The sequence below is a fragment of the Thamnophis sirtalis genome, unplaced genomic scaffold, assembly GCF_051295495.1.
Source record: "Thamnophis sirtalis isolate CommonGarterSnake01/CBP01778 unplaced genomic scaffold, rThaSir2_p1.2 scaffold_9, whole genome shotgun sequence".
Taxonomy (NCBI): Eukaryota; Metazoa; Chordata; class Lepidosauria; order Squamata; family Natricidae; genus Thamnophis; species Thamnophis sirtalis.
In genome coordinates, this window is record NW_028261389.1 from 45,090,127 (window position 1) to 45,114,966 (window position 24,840).

The window sequence follows — 24,840 nt, forward strand, 5'->3', positions numbered from 1 at the left end:
TGAGAGTAAGGTCTGGACCTCTGGGGGTAGCTGATTCCACAGGGTCGGAGGAGCCACAGAGTAGGCTCTCCTCCAGGGACCCACCAGCCGACACTGATGGTAACCGAAGGAGGCCCACCATGTGGGATCTTATCGGCCGTTGGGAGGTGTATGGCAGTAGGCGGTCTCACAGATAGGCTGGTCCTAAGCCATGTAGGGCTTTAAAGGTAATAACCAACACCTTAAATTGCGTCCGGAGACCAATTGGCAGCCAGTGCAGCTCGCGGAGGACAGGTGTAATATGGGTGTATCTCGGTATACCCAATATCGCTCACACGGCTGCATTCTGGACTAGCTGTAGTCTCCGAACACTTTTCAAGGGTAGCCCCATGTAGAGCGCATTGTAATAATCAAGCCTTGAGGTGACAAGGGCCTGAGTGACCATCTGAAGTGTCCCCCTGTCCAAGTAGGCCCACAATTGGTGTTCCAGGAGAACCTGGGCAAAGGCCCTCCTGGTCACAGCCGACAGATGGTGTTCAAGTGTCAGCTGCAAATCCAGGAGGACCCTCTAAATTGTGAGCCCTCTCTGAGGGGTGTAAATTTTCACCCCCCAGGATCAAGGACAGACTGTTTGAACTGTCCCTCGGGGGCAACATCCAAAGCCACTCGGTCTTGTCGACATTGACTACCAATTTGTTCATCCCCATCCAGATCCTGACAGCTTCCAGGCTTCGGCACATCACGTCCGCAGCTACACTGAGCTGGCACTGGGCAGATAGATACAATTGAGTATCATCTGCATATTGATGGTACTTTATCCCGGACCGTCGTATGATCTCACCCAGCAGCTTCATGTAGATGTTGAATAGGAGGGGGGACAAGACCGAACCCTGCGGCACCCCATATTTGATGGGCCTGGAGGTCGACCTCTGTCCCCCGACCAACACCGACTGCGACCTACCGGAGAGGTAAGAGGAGAACCACCGTAGAATTTCTCCTTAGTTCTAGGTTGCTCCTCTCCTCTTCTCTCCCTCCATTGCTTCTTGCCCAGCCTTTAGGTACTTTAGAGAATGGGTTGAATAGGTTGTGGCAACCCCTGAGATAGTAGAACCCTGCTATCATGTAACCCCTAGTCCTTCTTTTCATTAAATTACACCTACCAATTCCTGCAACCGTTCTTCATATGTTTTAGCCCCCAGTGCCTTGATCATCTTTGTTGCTCTTCTCTACACTGGAGTATAAACACACTTTTTGTATTGTGGCAACCAAAACTGGATGCAGTATCCCTAGTATGGCCTTACCAAGATATTATAAACACTTCATGTGACTTTGATTCACATGAAGTGGCTACAGCTACACACTGCTGGCTGGGAAGACCTAATCACCACAAACCTTAATGGAAAATTTCTAATAATGATCTTGAGCTAGTGTCAATTTTGACATATTTTTTCAAGGCTCCAAAGTTTGGCAGGAAGAAATAGAGCCATTTCTGCCCAAGTCATCAATTGTGTCAAGGCAATTTTGGGCAGATGTATACCTGTCACCATCAAGACATAATCATGTAATCCTAAAATATCTTGTATCAAAATATCATCCTAGGACTACATTGGCTTTTTGGTAGCTGCAGCACACTGCTGGCTCATATTTATGTGCTTCTCTTCTAGGTCTCATAGATCCCTTTCACAGTTATTGTTATTGATCCAAGCTCCACTTATTCTATACATGTGCATTTGGTTTTTCTTCCCAAGTGTAAAATCTTACTTTTCTTACCTTTAATTTACATTTTCTTAGATAGGACCCAGTGTTCAAATCTGTCAAGGTCCTTCTCCATCTTCAGCCTATCTTTTGAGGTGTTGGCTATTCCTGCCAGATTGATGTTGTCTGCAAATTTGATGAGTTTCCCTTGTATCCCCTCTTCTAAACCATTTATGAAGATTACTGTCATAAGAAAGAACCCTGGGGTAGACCATTGCTTACTTCCTTCCATGCAGATGTAATTGCATTAAGGACTACAGTTGAGTGCGCTTTGGCAAACAGTTGCGAATCCACTTGGTGGTGATGCTGCTTATTCCACATTTTTCTAGGTCTGAGAAGTAGGTTGTGGTCTACTTTGTCAAATGTCTTACTCAAATCCGAGTATACTATGTCCACGGAATTTCACTTGTCCCCTAATATAGTCACTTTGTCAAATAATGAAATAAGTTTTGTTTGGCTTGATCTGTTTGACAAATCCATGTTGGCTTTGGGTTGCTTGGTTCTAGCGGTTCATAGATCTGTTGCTGATTATCTTTTCCAGGATTTTTCCAGGTATTGATGTAGGCTGATTGGTCTGTAGTTTCTGGATGCATTTCCCCCCTGATTTGAAGAAAGGAATCATCAGATCCCCCCCCCCCCAGTCCTCTGGTAGTTCCCTCGTGCTTCAGGGTATTTGAAAGATATGGTTCAGTGATTCCAGAACTCTAGAATATAATCCATCTGGTCCTGGTGGTATGATGTCTCCTGTGGACGATGACTCCTCCACTTCTTCTTCAGAGGCCTTGAGGGAGAAAGAGATCATTCCTGTCACATCAGGAATTACTGAACCTGAACTGCCAGCAGAAGAGGCCTCGGCTGGGGAGAGCTTGCAGGCCAGTGTGGAAGAGGGGGAGGAATGCCTGCTGTAGTGAATCCCAGAGAACACAGGGCAGAGAGGCAGAGGTCTGCCAGATTGCTCGGGAAAAAGCCCCCCCCCTTAATGGGCTGCACTGGGAGCTATTTAGCACAGCAGGCAGAGAGAGGTGTTGCTGTAAACAATGTGTGTGGGTTGTGGCCAGATGTTTGTGTTTCCAAGACTCTGCAGTTTGTGAGCTAGGTGGATTTAGTTTAAGTTGCCAGGAGGCTTTGTGTTCATGGATTCTGTTTGAGCATCTGGTTATCTGTTTAATGGACTACTTGACCATTACCTGGAAGTTTAGTCTGGGACTTGTTCATTATGCTTGTCTTTCAGTTTATCAGATAATTATTTATGCAACCATGTTGATTTCTTCTTTGATTCCTTCTTTTTCTTTTTCAGTGGTATGCTCAACTGGGCTTTCATAATCATATTTTTTAGAGTTTCCCAAGCTTCTTGAGTTATTTTCTTGTTTAAGATTTTCATCCATAGAATCCTTCCCAAACTCTAGGTTTGTTGAAATCAGCTCTTTTAAAGTCTAATGCATCAACTTGTCCTATTACTTGTATCTGCATTATATTGAACTCCAATATGACATGGACACTCTCCCCCAAAGTTTCTGCAACTTCAACCCTTCTATCATTTCATCTCTGTTAATAAGATTAAGTCCAGTACAGCTGACCCTCTAGTCTAGTTCCCTCCTCTACCTTTTGGATGACAAAACTGTCTGCTAGGCACATCAGTAACCTGTTTGACCTGCCACTTGATGCGGAGTTTGTTTCCCAACTGATGTCAGGGTAATTAAAATCCTTCATTACTACTGTGTTTCCTACATAAATTAATTAACTGATTAGCAAAATGTTCACCAATTTCTTCTTTATGGCTGGGTGACCTGTAGTATACATCCATGGCAATGTTGTTCTTTTTTCCTTTTATATTAATCCATATGCACTCAAGGAGGCTATCCTTGGTTTGATGAATTTCTGTAGAAATGTATTAATTTTTTATATAATGCAACTACAGTATGTCAGTGATTAGGCCTTTGCTAAACAAGCTACCTGATTTGAGCAACAATAAAGATTATTTAGCAATTATAAAAGTGTATTCAGTATGCTGAATAGAAGAGCTGGATTTAAAACAATGCTTCTTCAAAATTTACATAAATCATTTCAAAATATTCCTGTGGAAATGTCAGTTAATGTAATAATCAATTCATTTCATATGATCCAGAATCAACTTCAAAATTAATTTCTATCACAAAAGAAAAATAATGATTGTTATTGTTGAAAAGTAAGTTATTTTATAAAAAGACTATTTTGTGGCAGCATTTACTGATAAGTACTGACGCACACATGTAACATCTTATTTTCTGAGATTAATATTATAGAAATTTTCTTTCAAGGCCAACCCTTTGAACTCGCTTTGACAGTGTTCTCAACATCCATTTTCAATAATTTTTTTAAGAAATGGCTAAACAAATTGCTATAAATATGCATTTTATAATGGGCGAATCAGAAGATTTTTTTCACATATGGATGATTATAACTATATTAGTAAAGTGGCTTGAAAATATACATTAAAAACACAGGCATATTTACTAAGCCTGACATTCACATGGTTATTTGCAATCCTTATTATTGACTTCCTTCTATTCCATCTAAAAATAAATCAGGTAGTTGGGTTTAGGCAATACTCCGATGACAGAAAACAAACACGATTAGAGCAGCGTATTTTAGAATAGGATTATTTCAAGGATCTTCAAAAAACAATTATTTAAAAAACAGAATTGCTATTCTTACAATACTGTGCATCCCTTTAGGAACCGTATTGAAGTTATAAATTATTTACAAGCATAACATAATACAACAGACACAATAAAATAGTATAAAATAGACACAGAATTCCATTTTATAGTATTGGGATTTGTCTGGTCTACATGTATATGTCATATAAAAGGATTTCACAATGTCCATTCCCATGACATAGTAAATAGTGATGTAAAGAAAAAGTAGCCCAAGGTAACAGGGAGGCATTCATTCTATGAGGTCACTCTACTTAAGTTGCAATTATATTAACATTCACATAGTGTGTACAGGATTTCTTTAGACATAGACAAATGCTTTCTACATTCTACAAACATTTTGCCAATGGCCAAATATGAATAAATAGTGGCACTGGGTACGTCTGCATACACTGACATCTATTCTCCATAGGTGGCTTTGCTGATTTTGGCAGCACTAATGATATCGAGTTATTAACTCCTGGGCTCAGAGAGGTAAGCAATTCAATCATGATTTACTACTGATTCCCAATTCTGACTACAAAAACCGTAGAATTAATAAAGACAAATATTTGTAGCTGGGTTGGTGCTCAGAATCTTAGAATTGTGGCATACAATAAAGAAGCAAATATTTGTACAAAAGCAAATACTTTTTCTATAGTGCAAATACTTTTTTTTATGGTGCCATCATTCCTCCTGCAATGATGGACTGAAATAATGACTGATATTTCAGACAGAGAACCTTCAGACAGTTACTCATGCCCTGGTCACCTCACAACTGGCATATTGCAATGTGTGTATACAGGGCTGCTCTTGAAGATCATCTGAAAAGATAGCTGGTACAAAATGCAGCACTGCAAGCAATAGTAGTAACATCATGATCTGTCTGTGCTCATACGCTCTACTGCTATGTTGGTGGTTGCCAGTTAGCTTCCAGGTGCAATTCAAGATACTGTTACCTATAAAGCCCTTTACAGCTTAAGGATCGCTGATCTCCAACTATTTCTGCCTGGCAGTGGGAATGCTCCAGGCTCCTTCTATTATATGATGTCATCTTATGAGACTAAAGAAGCTTGCCTTCTCTGTTGTGATCCCCATCCTCTGGAACAACATCTCCCCAGAGATAGGGACAGTATTTTCCCTCCTGGGAGTTCTAAATTGTCCTTAAGATCTGGCTTTGGTCTCAGGCTTGGAGTTACTGTAATGTGTTGGTAGGACAAACCTGGTTTGTCAGGATGATATATGTTTTTAACTGCATTTATTGTTTGTGTATCTGTAAACTTCCTAGAATCTGAATCAGAGGTGGTATTCAACTGGTTCTCTCCAGTTCGGGCAAACCAGTAGTGGCGGCTTCATGAGGCTCCGCCCACCTGCCCCAACATAATGCGCGAGCACTGTGCATACACAGATTTGCAAACTGGTAGAGAAGGTAAGTGAATCCCACCCCTGGCCTGAAGGACTTTTGGCTATAATACATTTAAATAAATAATATTTGGCTTGTGTTGGCAAATGGAAATTTAATTCTTCTCAACTGTTCCTCCTCCCAGTCACACAGAGAAACTCTGCTTTGGTGGTGCTCAAAATACTTGAGCCAAAGAAGCAAGTTCAGAGAATAAAATTTTTCTTGAATATATGAAGTGTCTGTGAAAGTGGAAACCTTTGAGTATTTAAATACTTCTCTTTAGTGTTTAAATTACAATATTTTATTGCTGATTTGATGCTTAATCTGAGAAATTACTGATTGCTTTCTCAGTTCCTCTCTTTTCATTTTTGTTTTCTGGTACCTAATTTCTTTCTAGAAGAACAAGAATGCTAAAATGCTAGACATAATTACATAATTACAAATATTTTTTTAGATGGAATTTTAAAGAATTTTACAAAACCTCATTTACTATTCAAAAGATAAGAAGCTCAATCATAAATCAAATCATAAAAATTTTGTCTTTTAAAAATAACTGTTATTTTTGGACATCTTAGAGGCAAATTCCTTCCAATAATAAAATTATGATGTTAAGAATCCATAAATCTTCCCTGGCCAGTGAGCAAGGTTGTTGGATAAGTTATTTGATATTGTGATTGTATGAGTCATTCTGAATGCAATATTTTAAAATACTTTTTACTTATAGATTGTTTAATTGCCTGGCAGCCAACCAGAGTCATGTGTTAAATGGAAAGGTATACATACACATTTTTTAAAAATGTTAATAAAATTTGAAATCAAATTTTTGCTCTGGGTAGTAATTAATTCATATGACTAAGAGATACCACACTGCAGAAAAACTATTATATAACCAGTAGGTATTTAGATTATTATCTATATATTTGTTTACTAGATTTAATAATTTGCACTCATTAATTATTTAGATTTGTGAATTAGCCCAGAAACTCCAATTTTGGTTGCTGTCTTCTGGGCTGGCTTTGGTCTACTCCAGACAATTTTGGCAACATTAGCCTGCTTTTTTTATTCCACAAAACATCCAATAATATCAATGTACACTAAATTGCAAAGGAACTCAGGACAATGGATCATGGTCTCTAGTGTTTCTGTTTGTTAATGTAGCAACATCTATGCTGTCCCAAATTATTGGTGAAGAAAAGCTCAGAAAAGTATAGGTTTCAAAATCAGTTTGTGCTGAAATGGGCAATGAGTGATGCATTTTGGAAACAGGTCGCAAAATTATACCCTATTTAATTTAAATTTGTTCATACCTCCTTCTCTAAGCAATAATGATTGCAAATGAATTTCTTAAAATTATTTTTAAATTATTTTTGTCCTATTCTGTTTCCTATTTTACATTCATCTCCAACATTCTGTATATTTATGAAAATAAAGGGGTAAAACATGGTACATTTATTTCTAATTCCATTAGATTTCTCTGTTAAATTTAAACCCATGGTCTTTGAGAGTTGGGCAGCATAGAAGTTTAAAAATTAGCATTAGGAAAAAATTAGTCAGGATTGATATTGAGAATGGCCTTTTAAAATAATGGGAAGATTGGCAGTGATCAATTTAATTGGTTTATTTTTCACAAAATCATAGTTCATAACAGGATCAATCATTTACGAATACTGTATCTACCACCCTCTTTTTTGCATTAAATGGTGCTGTGACTAACCAAATAACAGTGTTAAATAAAACAAATGAAATAGTATTGTCACTACCATGGTAACAACAACACCATAGCTATCAGAACGTATGTACTTGTGGAAAGAAATGGAAACTGCTAACGACAACCTCATTTTGTTTCATTGTAAGGGAATTAGTCAGCCAGCAAGTGATGGAAATGTACATGGAAAAACAGCTCATAGGGAGGAAAGTCCTTGCATAATGGACTTTGCTTTGGTTTCCTGTTTGCTCTAATCTTGGAAAAAAATCACCTATCTGTTTGTATACAGCAATTTTACATCTTGTATATAAACAGCAATTTCTGAGGCAATCACATACTTACAAGCAAGAAAACAATTGTCCCTTCCACTAGTTATTTAATGCAGTAATTAATAGGTATGCAAATAGGTCTAACAGAAAGATCAAGATTGATGTAACAGCTACTCTGGTCATCAAGGTATTAAAGGTTCATTAAAGGTTAGTTAAAGTAGTGAACAACAAATTGCTTTCTCATCCTTATGCAATTGGTAGAATAAGTGAAATGGAGATTAAAGTTTGCAGATTCCTTCAGCCTATTATTTTCCTTCCTTTCCCACTCAAGACCCACTGCCAATATTCTGTATTGTATTGAATGAATGCACTATTGCTGTATTCATAGAGCTCTACGATTTTGGCAAAATTATAAAATATAACACAATTTCTCAGAAATTTGAATTCCAAGACACATTAATCAAATGTAAGTAATTAAATATACATTTAAAAAAGCAATGAGGGAAGTAAACAGATTGAGGCAGTAGCAGATGGGAAGGAAAGTTTTAAGCATACTTTGCCCCTGCGGTCTCAGTGCCTCCCCCAATTGCTATTAATGTACATACAGAGGATGCCAAAAATTAGACAATATAGTTCCATTAATATCTCTAGACTTCCAAGTTTACATGTACCATATTAATATATAGGTTTTCTCATATTAAGTTGCCCTATTTAACAGTTTTGGAGTTGTTTATCAGTTATATACTTGTGCTATACTAAATGTTTATTTTTCTGATTTAATATTTAATTGTTCTTCCTCTATGAAAGTCCATATGTAAAAAACCCATAAAGATGACTGAACACATTTAAGCTATCTATTATTGAAAATTTCCAGACATAAATTCAAGTCTTTATCTGCATCTTTCTAAACGTGTAGATTCTGATGATATTTTTCAATATTTTAACATAGTACCTGTAAATAATGTTTTTTTTTTAAAATAGCAAAGGCATACTGTGGTATCACTGTTATTATTCACAAATCTTTATATAACCATTTATGAAAATATTTGTCTTTCTCTAGCAGTAATATTAAAACAATTATAAAATATAGTATGTATACTAGAAAATGTAAAATACCTGTTGTTTCTCAAACCGGGATCTTTATCAAGGTCATAAACAAAGTGATCTTGAGAGATTCCTATAATACTGTCTACATTTTCATTTCTTTTCATAGTGATAACAGGGTAACCCATCTGGAGTGTCCACTGATCCATTACCTCTTCGATATTCACAAATTTCCCAATCTTCTTAAGTGCCTTAAAACAAACAAAAAATACAGAACTACTTTCTGAAATCATATTATTACTACATTGTCTCTTTTAGTAAAAGGATTCAGTGTATTCATTAATGTCTTCATGATTTTATCTGAAGCTTTTTATCTATGCAGATATATTAAGTTTCTTTAAATTCTATTTAAACCATCCAATTTAATATCACAATTATATCATCGTTTAGAAATACATTCTACTACGTTCAATGGGTTAGCGCTCAATGCTCTTAAACTACTTTTGACTCCAATCTACTTTGTCATTGGCTATGCTGATTGGGGCTGTTGGAAACTATAGTTCACCAACGTATGAAGCACATACCTTTCTCTATTTCTATTTCATGAAGACTTGGCTATTAATTTTAATTGCAAGATTAACTTTACATGAAAAGTTAAAACAGAACAACAATAGTGACAATTTTAGCCACCACTTTAGTTTTATATTAATATGTTAAACTCTAAGCAAAATCATCTTAACTACAAGGGTTGCAGACACAACTTTTAAGTTCAGTGAAAGCAGTTCAGTTCAGTTTTATTGAAAGAGCAAATGTTACAAAATATGAATTTCAATTTTTTTTTGCTGATTTCTTTACCTGGTTTACTCTGCTCTTTGGAGTTGATCCTCATTCTTACAAAAATGCCATTTATTTAAAGAAATGACATCCCTCAATGGGACCCATGATTTTTATGTATGGTCCTATTGTGTGCGCCAACTCAGAAGAAGCCTATATGGAAATTACTTGGGTTTTCTTGGCCATGGTTCTATCACTGTAGCATTCTCTTTTTCTTTCAGTTCTATCTGCCAACTCTTAAGGTCTGAACACCTTAGAAACTTATTTTTTGCACCCTGACCTTTCTTCCATAGTATTTGACACTATTAATGGAGAAATGGACAGAAAAGATATTTCAAATCTACCAATTGTCCTTGTTCCAGTAGGCATTTGTCCTTTGCTTCAGTTTGATTGAATGGCACCTATAATATATAGTAGATTTCTATTGTTGGTTTTGTTTAAATATATTGTGTAGACTTTGCTGTACCCCACCAGAGTTTGGATTGGGAATACATTTAATTAATTTATGGAATTCATACTTTGTCTCAATCCAACTGAATTCTAGGCAGTTCTTCACTAAATAAAATACAACAACAATATTATCATACAGAATAGTAAATAAATAAAACTTACTTTCACTTTGATGGCTTTACAATCAGACCTAAAAATCACTCTGTAAAAGTCCAGTATGAATGCATTTTATGGCTTCTCAAGGGTTTCAGAGACGAAGTTGAGACATGCCTACAGAGAACTGATACATCTCCTGGAAGGTGGGACTCTGAACATGTGTTCTTAAACTAATTGGGCAGGTGGGCAGATTTTACCAGGATGAAATCAAACATCTCAGAGGTAATGTTCCTTCCAAGTCCACAAGACTTCCATGAAAGAGATCAATACAGTTTCTGTCCCATGCTTGAGTCTGAATCTGGAATTCTAGATCCAATTAATCGGTTTCCTCCAATAACTGTATTTTCTCCATAATATTCCCCAAGAGGATACGGTTGGAGAATGGATGACTTGTTCAGTTTTGCTATATGATAAGGCTTCTTGAAGAATCAGTAAAACAATACTGCTCTCAAGGTGCTGAAACTTTCTCTTCCTCCATGATTATATTCCTAATTTCCTCTCTGGCTGCTTTTATCTGCCAGATGAAACTGGGGTCCAATGCACAAATGGAAGGACTAGATCATAGAGAATCCTGTCCATTTGAAACTCCCATATCCTTCCAGATACTCCTAAAGGCATGATCTCTCTTGCTGTAATAGATTCTAATGCAGATTCCATTACTAATTTATCTTACGTCATTTAATATATGTGCTATAGGTTCTAGGTAAACTCCAATTTTCTGATTCTAATAAAATAATTTCTTTTAGGAGATGTCTAGCAGAAGAGCAAATCCTCCTCTTACAATATCCTTAACATGTGTTTAAAATCTGCATAAGAAGATTGGGGAATTGAAGAAGCAAATTGTGGGAAGGAGAAATCAGGAAAGAAAACTTTCCATGAGCTTCTGCAGCTTGTGTGACACTGCATTCTGCCGCTATGTTATCAATATTTCCAATTAATGGCCAAATTACTTCTGCACCTTCTGTGAACACTAAACCTGTAGATTGAACAAAGACTGCCTATTTTTCATGTTCTACATCTGAATCCATCACAGTTTCTAAAATCAATGACAGTTGTTTACCTCTGATTCTAAAGGCAAGGAGCAAGGAAATGTGCTAGCAAGATGAACAGATTTTTGAGGTCTAAAATTTTTAAGCCTCTAAGCCAAGTAACAAACATTAGCCCTCAAAATAAATTACATTTGTTGATGAAATATGTTTAATGGTTTTACCTCTGACAGTGTATTCCATAGGTCTTTCCTTGCAGCATTGCCATACTTGTGAATAGTTAAATAATCCTAAAAATACATACATACATAAATATATAAAATATATGCTGTATAACCTCTATACATTTTAGGCATACGTTTATAATATTTGTATTATATACTCAGGCTTAGCGTAAATTTAGAACATTTTAAAGTTAGTTTTCAATATGTAATACCAACATTCCAAATTATTATTCTATAAATCATAGATACACAGACTGAGGATGCAGGCTCATTGTGGTCTTTGCAAACCTGAACTGCAGAGATCTGTAAATTTTGTTACTTCGCTATAATTTTTGATGTATTAGAAAAGGAAAATTATTAAATACATAATGAGTGTAATGCTAGCATATTCAATTTTAAAGATAAACAAAATTAGTTTTGTCTGAGCTCTGTCCATTTCATATACTCCAAAGCTGAATATGGTCCTCAGCCAAGAAAAGTCTTACAATCCTCCTAATGAACTTTTATTTTCTTACATTCAAATACATTTTCCACTTTAATTTCCACTTTTTAATCTTTGCTTCTAGCAAATCTTACAACTGTCAGAAACATTTCCAAAAATAAGTATTACTTGTTATTTTAGCATATCATTCTATGACTACTGTTGAAAAGTACAGACATTGTTGATAGCTAGGTTTATTATTAAACATTGGCCTTATTTTTTTCAAACCAACATTTTCAATCTAATGCAAATATATCATTTCCCTTTTGGATTAAAGACTAAAGAAAGGCCATAAAATAACATTATACATATTTTAGATTGAAATTTTATTTTAAGACTCAAGCTTGATCAATTGTTACTACACAAGAGCTACACAAGAAAGTTTACAATGTAGTTATGTGGCTGTATCATTTTGATACCAATTTCCATTTATTTTACAGAGCTTTAATTCTCCCTGCCAATATAACCTAACAATATATTAGAGTCTGAATTATTTAATTTAGCATTCTTGAGCATTGAGCAGAATATTTAATATTCCAGATGTTCTTGGGCTACAATTCCCCAAAACTCCAGCCAGAATGGCCAAAGTACAGGGACTGTAATTCAGTATAATTTGGAAATCCACATGTTCATTCCCCTACAAACAGAATTCTAAATTAAATCCCAAAAAAGTAATAACTTCAATTTACAATCAAAACCATTAAAATGCATTGCATTATGAAGTGGGAAACAGAATTCTTTTGAATCTGTTTATCACCTTTACTTCAGGTAAATGGCAAGTGATAAGCTATCATGTGCTGCAAAATAATAAAACTGAAGAAATGTTCTGATAATATTGTGTTCAATATTATGCTTGTTGCGAAGTAGGTGCTTCAGTAATTAGGTGATTGTAAAGCAGACTTTGTGATATACAAATTATAAACTGTTATGACAGCTTTAGCTTTAAATGTACCATCCTATTTTGTAAGCAGCAACACCCATACAAACACTGATCAGAAAAGCAATGTAGCGATATTGAGTCACTTATGTACAATGCAGCTTTAACAATATAATGAAAATAAATAGCATATATGTTCCTCCATAACACTGGCTTTCCCATTTATGTAACAATAACAAAACATGCAATTTGATAAGTAATCAATAGCATCCAAAGCAGCAGTTTGGTTGCTTAATAAATCAAATTAAATTCCACAATATTTACATAAATTGGTCTTACATAAGATCAGCTATACTCCTTGTGTAATATCCATGGATGCTGATAATGCTGGCTTTGATTACAAGGAATACTTTTGATGGATTTTAGAAATAAATTTAAAAACCTTGAAATGCCATATAAATATTGTTTCATTAAGACCTGTGGTTGATAAAAGATGAGATCCTTGTAGAAACAGAATCTAAATCCATAATAAATCATTTTGAATCAAGTCCATAATAAATCATTTACCAAATTTATTTTATAATATACACTATATGCTGAAGGAGAGTGATTACAAATAAGATAACAGGATCTATGTTTGGAATTCAACAAGCTGAGTTATCAGTTGTCAGCTGCAACTTCCAATCCAGAAGAGAAAAGCACTATCCTATTTAGGACCAAATATGGAAGTACTTGATATTTGGCAGATCCAAATATTATAACTATTCAGTATTGTCAGGGTTGTGCCTAAGTCTCAACCATATACATTCCAGACATAAGGATAGCATCATTGACTTGCCAAGGGCTGAGATATATAACTTGTTATCATCAGCATATTGATTACACTGAACCACATTCTGCAACCTCTTGTAGTTGCTAGAAAGGAGGAACAGGAGTTTCAAGCTAGAGGTATATCTCATAGGATCTCGGGGGGCCCATCTGTACCCAATCGCAGAGGAGGACCAGAAAAACACCATGCCTCCCACTCCTAATCTCTGTAGGCAATCCAGAAAAATACCATTGAAAGGTCCAAAGACATCAAGAAGAACCAAGAGAGTTGCAATTTTTCCAAGGTTCATCAACAAGCACAACCAATGCTGCCTCACAACTATGACTTGTTCTGAAAGAAAATTTTATGTAAGTTAGGAAAGGAGTAGGAAAGAAACCTGGAAAGATAAAAAGAGAGAAAAACCTGTTTAGGTTTCAAAAAATTCAAAAATCCATTTGGAAAGGACTAGGGCCCATATGGAGCAAGCTCGGATTTTGAGATGAAATGTTAATTATGACATCACAGTGTTAAAGAGGTCATTTGAATCACAACTTAATCTTTTGCACATAAAGTCCTCCGGTCTCCACTGAGGATCCTTAGGGCAAGCGGTCCCTCCAAAGCATCAGCTAATCCTTAAACTGATCTTTAAAGACATTTCAGCAGCCATGTTTGCAGCTCTTTTCATTTTTTCCACTTGTTTTCAACAGTATATGTATTCTTGGTAAATGTCAAACAATTCTCAGCCTGTGTCAAGTAATAATTTATGGGGGGAAATATTGCTATCGGAAAGAAATGAATTTTCCCACCAATTTGGGACAGAGTATAATACCTCTCAGAGATTTATAAAGCTCTGTCTTAAAATCAAAGTGAGTTCTTATGCCGCCAATTTACTTCCATGATTAGTGTATTACTAGTGCTGGTAGAATCTTCAGCTTTAGATTTATATTTCCTTATTATACAAACAGTAGCTATGAAGCATACCTAACATTTTGTCTTTCAATGTAATGAATATTATTTAAAATTTTCGCTACAAATTCAGATTGGGTTTACTTTTGTTAAAATAATATACATATATGTATCACATGTTTGATTCTTAACTTTCAAAATCGGCAATTTTGTAGTAAAAATATGAACTGTTCAAAGGAAAATAATATAAGGATAGACGCATGTAGTATATCACAATACAAAACAACTATTCATGTAAGATTTTCTTCTACTTAATAGTTTCTAGGGCTAGGTGGCTCATTACACAATCTACTTCTAACAATAAGCAGTGTGAGAACTTAACAATTGTAAGAATGCCACCTCTTGCTTTAAGTATTGCTGGGCAATGTAGAATATTTTTAAAAAACAGCAAGTACTGTATACCTCTTCCCAAACATTTCATACAAATTGTCTTATTGCAGGAAAAAGTAAGCAAGGAAACTTAATGTATTTCTCAATTTACCCAAGCAGATATTATGTAGAACAGTACTGTACTTTTTATTATGATCTCTTATAAATTATTTTACCCTGTATTCGGCTATGCTTTTAAATGTTCTATATTGTTTTAAATATTTTACATTATATTTCACATTTTCTTATAGGAAGATGTTTGCAGTTTACAGAAATTGTAAATAGCAGTAGCAATTTAATGTAGCCTTTAATATAGACTCGTGATGGTGAACCTATGGCATGCATGCCACAGGTGGCAATCAGAGGCCACTCTGATGGCACCTGAGCCCTATCTGAGCTCCACCAAGCATGCACTGCCAGCCAGCTGATTTTTGGATCTCTGCAAAACTTTATACAAGCCATTGATATACATCCAACAGGAACAGGGAGTACCTCACAGGAGCAGATAGAGGTAAATCCTAGAGAGGTAGGAAATGTATCACTGAACAATGGAGTTGAATGCTAGAGAGGAATAAAGCTGCATACAAGGCCGACATAACTTCTGTAATAGCATAAGCATGCACAGGGGGGTAGCGCGGGATGTGTGGTGCCCTCCCGAGACCCTTTTTGGGCCCCAGGAGGATTCAGGGTGGCCTGCTAGGGGTCAGGGGGGGCGATGCACATTGTATTATGGGTGTGGCCATGCGCGCACAAACGCACCTTCGGCACATGAGCACAAAAAGTTTAGCCATCACTAATATAGACTCACAACAAAAACAACAGTTCTCAAAATAAAAGGTGATCAGCAATAAGGAACAAACCTTTCAAAATAGTTCTTGTTGGTTTAGTTCAAATTTAATAGTGTATAACCATATTAATACTTATAGATACATTATACATTTATTTAAGGCTGTTTCTTAATTAATTTAGTGTAAGAAATAAGATTTAAAAAAATCTGCAGCAGCCCCAATTTAGAAAATCTTTAAATATTTATTCTTGTAATGGACCTAAGATATACACTTTTAAAACAGTTTACAGTACTATAATAAACATTGCAGAAATAAGCCTTGAGCTTCATATGGCTTTCTCCTTAGGGACAGCTGTTAATAATATTTCCAATTAGCTTCAAGACATATCTAAGCAATTTAAGGGGCAGCAGGCCTTGAGTCACATACTGTATATAATATATCTCTGTTAACAACCCTGCAAAACAAACAAACAAATAAACAGGTGAGTTGGTGCAAATGGTTCATATTTCAACTACTATTTAAAGATTATTTCAGCATATACTCAAATGAAATGCTTTTCATGCCTAAGGTATGATCAGTAAAGCTGTATACCAAGATAATTATTTGAAATCAAAGTTGCAATGAAAAATCAAGCTCTTGAAGCGTAAAATTAATATCAATTTCAGCCAACCTCCAGAGATTTGAATCACAACAGATCTCCATTTGGCATAAATGACTAAATGGTAACTAAATAAAGCTAGGAATACTTTATTCCTACTTTAGCTGTGGAAAACATTGTTATTGAACAATAGCATACTTTTCTAAGACTTATTATTTATGGATGTAAGTTATCCTTTGTTTCCTCTTATTCCTCTATGAAGTTATATACAGCTTGAGGGAGGGGGATAACTTTCTTGACGGAGACTGATATTTGTGCTAAACCTGACTTTTGTGATGAAATGTAGTAGGATGGATTCCTAGGATGAAGGGGGTGCACTCCAGAGGAAAAAGACACAATTCAGTCCAGAGATTTTGTGGATGAGGAAGAGGGTGAAGACATTCCTTCCCTAATAGTTCTTAGAGTATATGGTAGATGCAGAGAGTAGAGTGCTTCAGTCTGACAAGATTTATATGAGGCCCAAAATCTAAGAATGATACAAGATGGTTTTCCAAGCTGAGTCCCAAACCTATAAGCAGATTCTATAGAAATATGAAAACACATTTCATATTTTTTGGCTTTTCACCATGCGGTCAAAGCTAGAGAGGTTGGGGAACTCTGGTTTAGAAGACACTGTTGTATGATACTGAAACACGAGTTTGTCACTGCTACCATTTAACAACAAGCACTTCCATTATTTAAAAATAACAAATTACAGGTTTAAAGAGCTCAGTCTGATGAGGAAAAATAGGTTTTACTAGAGTTTGGATCAAGACTCCAGTACTTAACCTGAATCTAAGCTGAAAGTTTTCATTCACAGCAAGGAGCTATAAGGTCAAAAATCAAGATTAAGGAGAGACAGGATAAAGGAATTTAGTACTAATCAAAACCATAATTAAGATCACTATTTATACTTTACAAATCACTCGTATCAGTATTAATTGCATGTCTTACATCATATTTTTATTCTAAGTTGTAATCAGAATACACACTCATAAAAACTACCTGCTATTATAAATAGGTGCTGCTTATTTTTCCTTATAGACTTGCCATATAAATTTTAGTCCCTTCTACGTATAAGCATACAGCTGCAATTCAGCAGGCAGCTCTATGAATAGTTTATTTAGCACTTATATGCATTTTGAACTGTATGTCAGAAGAACAGGGTCTCAGAAGATGACAGGTTAATGACCTGTGAGAACACCTAGGATTTTTTGAGGCTGTGATATCTAAGTAGTTAACAAGGTCCTTTGTGGAAGGACTGAAACTGAGATACTTAAAATTAGATTCTTTACTTATTAAAGGTGTAAATATATGTTTTTGGGAGAAGAGCTAATGCTGCTTGCCTTGAAGAAAGGAAAGTATGGCCCCTTCTCAAAAATCTATCTTTGGCCATCTGCTTTGGTCATCTTACCAACTGATGTCCAATTTATTGTTCTTTACTGGGAAGATGCTTCCAATTGCAAAGGATCCTGAGCCACATTGATTGCTCCTGCAGATGACCTGAAATGAGACACTTGAAAAGAGGCATTGCATTTCTCTTGTCCTCTTAGAACTCTCTATGGCATTTGATATAATCATATAATATTTTTGGACTGCCTATGATGATTAGAGATTGGGAGAGTTATTCCGCAGTGATTCTTTTCCTTCCTAGAATTAGTGGTTTTAATTAATATTATTGGAAGACATAACAATTTTCTCCATTATTTTAATAATGCTATGAAAAGATCATCTATTATCTGGGATATGGCATCCATATACTGATCATACCTAGGTATCATCCTGGCCAAAGGAGATATAATGGAAGCCCTGATGATTCCTAGAAGCTATGAAGAAGTAGATTGGGGGGGGGGGGAGGAGAGGATAGAATGAAACTGAATCCCACTAAGACGGAGGTTCTGTTGTTATAGAAACCATGGGTTTCTATGGGTGTCTCAACTGTTCATAAAAAATCATGGCCCTGAATATAAGTGTAATAGTATTAAATGGATACAAATCCCTACATTTCTCCCTGAAATTTCTAAACATGGCTAATATGGGAATAACCTTGAGAGGTGGGGGGATGATCCACAACTTGGGCAATGGTCAGATAAGTGTCAGTTCAGTCTACAACATGGAAGTAGGTATGGCAAACATCTCACAAGGGATCCTTCCTGGGGGTTAGTGGTGGCAGCTGGGGAGGATTTTTACCTGCCGAGCTTGTCAATTCCTCTCAGTCCTGAATTGCATGGCATCATTTCCGCTTCATTGCTCGCCCCGGCTGGGCAGTTTTGTTTTGGGGGAGGAAAGTGGCTGGTAGAGCCGAGGATTTATCATGCTAAAAAACACTGAGCGGCAGTTGGAAACTGCTGCGCGACATTTTCTTGACACGGGCACGGCCGCGCAACCGTGCACCTTAGAGGGAACAGTGGTTGTCTTATGCTACTTTCCACAGTTACCTTCATATGCTTCAAATTTGGAAATAAATTATTAACACTAGAAAAATACAAGTAGAATTACATAAGTCTTTGACAAGAATTTCCCCATTATTAATTGTAAAACAGAATAAATGCAATAATATGTTCGTGTGTTCTATTGCTATAATAAAATAAATACTGATTCTTTAGTCACAATAGTTTAGTACTTTAAATCCCACTTTTTAATATATAAATTAAAGACCTTTTAGTTCAATACTTGGCACTTTCATTAGATGCCTTTTTAAATTGGCAATAGCAGGTTAAGTTTAATATTTTAAATGTGAAAATCATGTAAACATTATTACTTCTCTTTATTGTATCTACTATTCATGCCAATTTCTAGCTGTTTTAAAACAGATTGCATGAGATAGATCTACCCACTTTTATACCATGTTTGTGTAATATTTACCTGATCCAATAGGGGACAAGAAGCATTTTATGTTTATTTGATGCACTGTGAAATTATTTGAGGATATGAAATACAAATTTATCTTGATGACTATCACATTCTGATCCATTCTAAAATTATATGATCCCATTGAATAAGTTTTTAGAAACAAGGAACTAAGATTTTACCATTATTTTTAGGTAAGAGTTGTTTTTATAATAGACTAGCTGATAACCCAGCATTGCCCAGGTATTTATAGGGGTAAAATGTCTGAACAAAATGTAATTTCTAATTTGGATTTTCCCCCTTACAAGAGGGAGCCCCCTTGTGGAGTTCTGTGAAGCCGTTATTATTATTATTATTATTATTATTATTATTATTATTATTATTATTATTATTATTATTTATTAGTTTTGTATGCCGCCCACTTTCGGAAGACTCAGGGCGGCTTACAATAAAAAGGGAGGGGGAATATAAAAAATAAAACAACAGTTTAAAATTACAGCAACATTCATAACTTAAAGTGGGGCTGGACAATTCAACAGCCCCAGGCCTGCCGGAACAGCCAGGTCTTGGTTGCTTTACGGAAGGCCGGAAGGGTAGTAAGGGTCCGGATCTCAACGGGGAGATCGTTCCAGAGGTCTAGAGCTGCAACAGAGAAGGCCCTCCCCCGGGGAGTCGCCAGCCGACATTGGCTGGCAGATGGAATCCGGAGGAGGCCTAGTCTGTGTGATCTAATACGTCTTTGGGAGGTAATTGGCAGGAGGCGGTCTCTCAGGTAGCCAGGTCCGATGCCATGTAGGGCTTTAAAAGTAACAACTAGCACCTTGAAGCGTGTCCGGAGACCAATGGGAAGCCAGCTCGCGGAGGATAGGTGTAACGTGGGTGTACCTAGGTGCACCCACAATCACTCGCGCAGCTGCATTCTGGACTAACTGGAGTCTTCAAACACTCTTCAAGGGCAGCCCCATGTAGAGCGCGTTGCAGTAATCCAGTCTTGAGGTGACGAGGGCATGAGTGACTATCCGAAGGGCCTCCCGGTCCAGGTAGGGTCGCAATTGGTGTACCAGGCGAAGCTGGGCAAAGGCCCCCCTGGTCACAGCCAACAAGTGGTCTAATGTCAGCTGCAGATCCAGGAGGACTCCCAAATTGTGAGCCCTCTCTGAGGGGCGTATAATTTCACCCCCCAGGCTAAGAGATGGAATAACTGGACCATCCTTGGGAGGGAGCATCAATAGCCACTCAGTCTTGTCGGGATTGAGTGCAAGCTTGTTCGTTCCCATCCAGAGTTACCATGGCAACTCCACTGCGCTGCACAGTAGAAGCCATTTTAAGGCACAACAGGGTGTATCTTAACAGAACACATACTCCAAGGGGTGTTAGGAGTGTCTTACCCCCACAATATTTTTCTTCCGGAGAGTAAGTCATCTGTGTATCAAGTTTGGTTGAAATTGCTCGAGGCGTTCCAGAATTATGCTGGAACAGACACATACAGAGCCATTTTTATATATATAGAAGATTAGAACCTTCTGTTGTGTGAAGAAATATTGCCACAAGCTAAAATAAAGGAAGTATTTATGGAAATCTGTGATGTGGAATTTCAAAGGCATGTGCAGAAATGTGCAAAATAGTTTAAGAATACAACACTCTAATCAATCTTCTCATGTCTTTCAAGATCAGAATACTTCAGGTAACGTCTGAGCAAAATTAGAATTTCATTTGCTTTTTATTGTAGGTATTTTAAAAACTGAAGTAAAGTACTCAGGGTCATTTGAATTAAGAATTATTTAAGTCTATGTAAATAAATAAATAAATAAATAAATATTAGAATTTTGGACTAGAATATGTTAGATCTGAACATATTTGATACATACTTAAAATTTCTAGTTTCACTAATGAGGTATGGGAAATAATGAAGTGAGTTGCAATTGAAATCACTAGCACCTTTCCTGTATCTATCAATTATTTATGTAAATAAATAATAAATAAAGTCCACTTCATTATAAAAGAAGGAAAAATGCCTAAAGGGTAATATAAAAGCTGGAGCAATTAATTTTCCAGCTACGAGTTTTGGGAGAGATTTTTATATATTTATATGTGCACGCATTCCACATGACTTGAAGCTCTAATATAAGGGTTTCTGTCTGCATGTGAAAAGATTTCAGTTCAGTCCAAATAGTCTAGAACCGTGATGGCGAACCTATGGCACACGTGCCACAGGTAGCACCCAGAGCTCTCACTGCTGCACGCGAGCCATCATACTAGCTGAGCTCCACTACGCATCACAGGCACCTCCTGCCGTCCATCTAAATTTTGGGTTTCTGCAGCTCATGTTGTTTGATCAAAATGCAGTTAACATACTATACAAGCCATCGAGAATATAATTATATACATCCAACAGAAACAGGAGCAGATAGAGGTAAATCCTAGAGAGGCAGGAAATGCATCACTGTAACAGCTTATGCATGCATTGGGGGGAGCATGGGGGTTGTGGTCCCAAGAGGCTTCAGGGAGGCCTGCTAGGTCCGAAATGCGGCACAGACCATTGCATGTGCATGCACAGGGGTGGGGGAGTGTACAGGGGATCACACATGCATGTGCAGGGGGCAAGGGACACAGGGGGTCACATGCACATTGTATTATGGGTCTGGGCACATGCGCACATACGGTGTTGTGCATATGCGCTTTTGGTACATAAGGAGATAAATGTTTAGCCATCACTGGTCTAGAATATGAAGGAGTTAGCAGTTCCATTTTCTAGGAAGCAGCGCTATTTCACAAAGCTTTGTTTCCTACTGTTACAATTGTTTGCAAGTATAAGAGAAAACTACAAAGTAGTTGAAATATCAATATAATAATTATTATAAAAAAGTTGATCACCTAAAAACAAATAAACAAACAAATGAATTCTCAAAACGAGTTCTAACAATATGTGACTGACTCATCAAATAAGCTATTATCCCTGGAGTTAAAAATATCTGTTATGAGTCATAGCATAATGGTAACTATAACAGACTAGGCTAAAACATAATAATTATAGTTTTCTAAATCCATCATGACAGTGACCACCTCCATTTACTATATTTTTCTGAACTAACCCATGATCAAATTGTCTAGTTAGTGCCAAAAATAATAAGAGCACTGTTGGAACTAGAATTAGCTAGAATTAACCCTTTAATGGGTTAAATGGATCGTAAACCATACAGAAAGAATACAACTATCACTAACCTTAGATAAGACCTCCAAGTTTTGGGAATGCCTACCATCAACTGAATCTAGCAGAGACAATAGTCATGGCCACAGCATCATTTGGACATTAATACTTTCCTAACATACTAAAGAGAGACAATTTGGTGTATCGACTATAAAGGTACTAGCCTAGAAATTGGGAGATTTGAGTCTTTCTCCTGGCTCAAGATCTGTCTCTTCCACTTGAAACTCTGGTAGGATAGGTGTTCTGACCCCCCCACCTTGTCCATTCAGAAACAAAAGCCAAACAGAACGTTCAAAGGAATGTTTTTTATCAGCTGGCTGCGAGCCCAAAATAAACACAGATAAATGCTCTGGCAAAAGTCCTATAACTCATAAACTACTGCAAAACAGGATTATATAAATCAAGTCACTTATCCAAGTTGGGTTTACTCGACGTTTGCACGCGAACGGGGAACATTGACTTCTGCAACCAGGGCGTGGCACCATCAGTCCTTTTTATCAGCAGGAGGAGATCCTAACGAGCAACAGCTGCTTGCAATCATCTCCTGTAGTTCCTCCTTTGTCCTTTACGCTGAGTAGACCTCAGCCTGCATGCCTCCTGATACAACTCCCAAATACTTTCAGGAACATTCCCTTTGATCCAATACTCTGCCACCACCTGGTGGCCAACCAGTCTCTCCTTGCCCTGTCCAGGGTCCTCCACCTCCTCCAAGGCCAACTCATAAGACCTCTCGCTGTCGGAGTCTGACGGCAACTCTAACAGCTCCTGCCGGGCGACAACACCCTGTCCAGGGTCCTCCACCTCCTCCAAGGCCAACTCATAAGACCTCTCGCTGTCGGAGTCTGGCGACAGCTCTAACAACTCCTGCCGGGCCACAACACGTAGGTATTGAAAAGGGGTGGGACTTTTAATCAAGGAAATTGGGAACAAATAAAACAAAGATAAGACAACCTTCTTATTTTGGAAGCTAATTATTGCTCTTTGTGAAGGAAAATAATGCTTGAAGATTAGAATTTCAGCTACCAGACATTTCCATAGCATACTTTTTAACTGTCCCCTTTCTATTTACCACATAAGTATTCTCATAATATTCCTACCTGGACTCAGGTCTTCTATTTAGAGATTCTTCAATTAATTAACCAACTGAAAAGATAGAAAAGGCCCAATAGTACTAGAGTTACTGAAGGGAAAGAGCTGATTGATGAGTTCCTATCTTGACCTCTTTCTTTATACATATTTACAATAATTTCAAATTTCAGGTGACTGGATCCAATCTATAATTGTTCCCATTTCTAAGCATAAGAACAGCACAAACACCTTACGTGATACATTTAGCCTATTAATTATGCCTAGCAAATAATATGCCTACTTTTTGAATTACAACTTCTATTATTTATTTAATATTTATTATGCCCGTCTCACTGATACAGCAACTCGGAGGGGCTTACAATGATAAAAAGTAAAAAAAAGTCCCACAAGACAATTAAAATTAGGAGAATTAAATAGAAAAGATAAAAACCAATACAATAGATTGTCTGAGAGTGGGAATCTTCTTATTCAGTCAGCCACCCCTAATACAGCAGCCCCCTGTTTTGATAAACGCATATAGGCAAAACCAAGCCATATATCTTGCCTGTATTGGCTTTAAATCAGCCTCTGATTTTATTACAAGGGACAGATTCTGGTCAAAGATGTCCTTCAAATATAATAATGGGCTCTTTAGTTGCATTAAGGTACAGTCACTTAGGTTACATACAGCAGAATTATTTACCTTAATGCAGACATTTCAACCGAGTGTATGAAACTGAGTTGTAGCTCCCTTGTCATTTAGTATCTATAAGAATTCAGTGGTTACTGCCTTAACCATAAGAAATTCTATCCTCTTAAACTTTGTGGTGAGCATTTGCCAATACTATTTACGCTGAAGTTGCAGTAATTATTTCATTTACACAACTAAGACTTAAAAGAACTCTGTGGGCCTTAGTGGAATTATGTAACTAGGAACAAGTATACAATCTGCTCTAAGACCAAAATTATGGTTTTCTCAGGAATAACATAACAGAATTGGAAGGGACCTTGAAAGTCTTTTAGTCCAACTCTGAGTCAAGCAGGATACTCTACCATTTTAGACAAGTGGTTGTCCAATCTCTTCTTTAAAAACCTTCAGTGATGGAGCACCACAACTTCTAAAGACAAGCCGTTCCGTGATTAATTATTCTTATAATAATTATTATAATTATTAATTATTCTAAATTTCTCTTATTTTTAGGGTGGTCCTCTCCTTATTAGTTTCCATCCATTGCTTCTTGTTCTGCTTCAAGTGCTTTGGAGAATCCCCCCCCCTTCTTTGGGGCAGCACGTTAGATATTGCAACATT

General features: G+C 36.8%; 1 protein-coding gene across 1 annotated transcript in view; it reads right to left on the reverse strand.

Annotated features, from left to right (window-relative positions):
- Positions 1–24,840, reverse strand: part of TRHDE (thyrotropin releasing hormone degrading enzyme) — a 267,004-nt gene that overhangs the window by 49,454 nt on the left and 192,710 nt on the right. Inside the window, exons 8-9 of the mRNA XM_087723432.1 lie at positions 11,480–11,545; positions 8,902–9,080 (exon numbers count right to left, since the gene is read on the reverse strand). Of these exons, the coding sequence (XP_087579558.1) occupies positions 8,902–9,080; positions 11,480–11,545 (245 nt within the window). The remainder of the gene's footprint in view (positions 1–8,901; positions 9,081–11,479; positions 11,546–24,840) is intronic.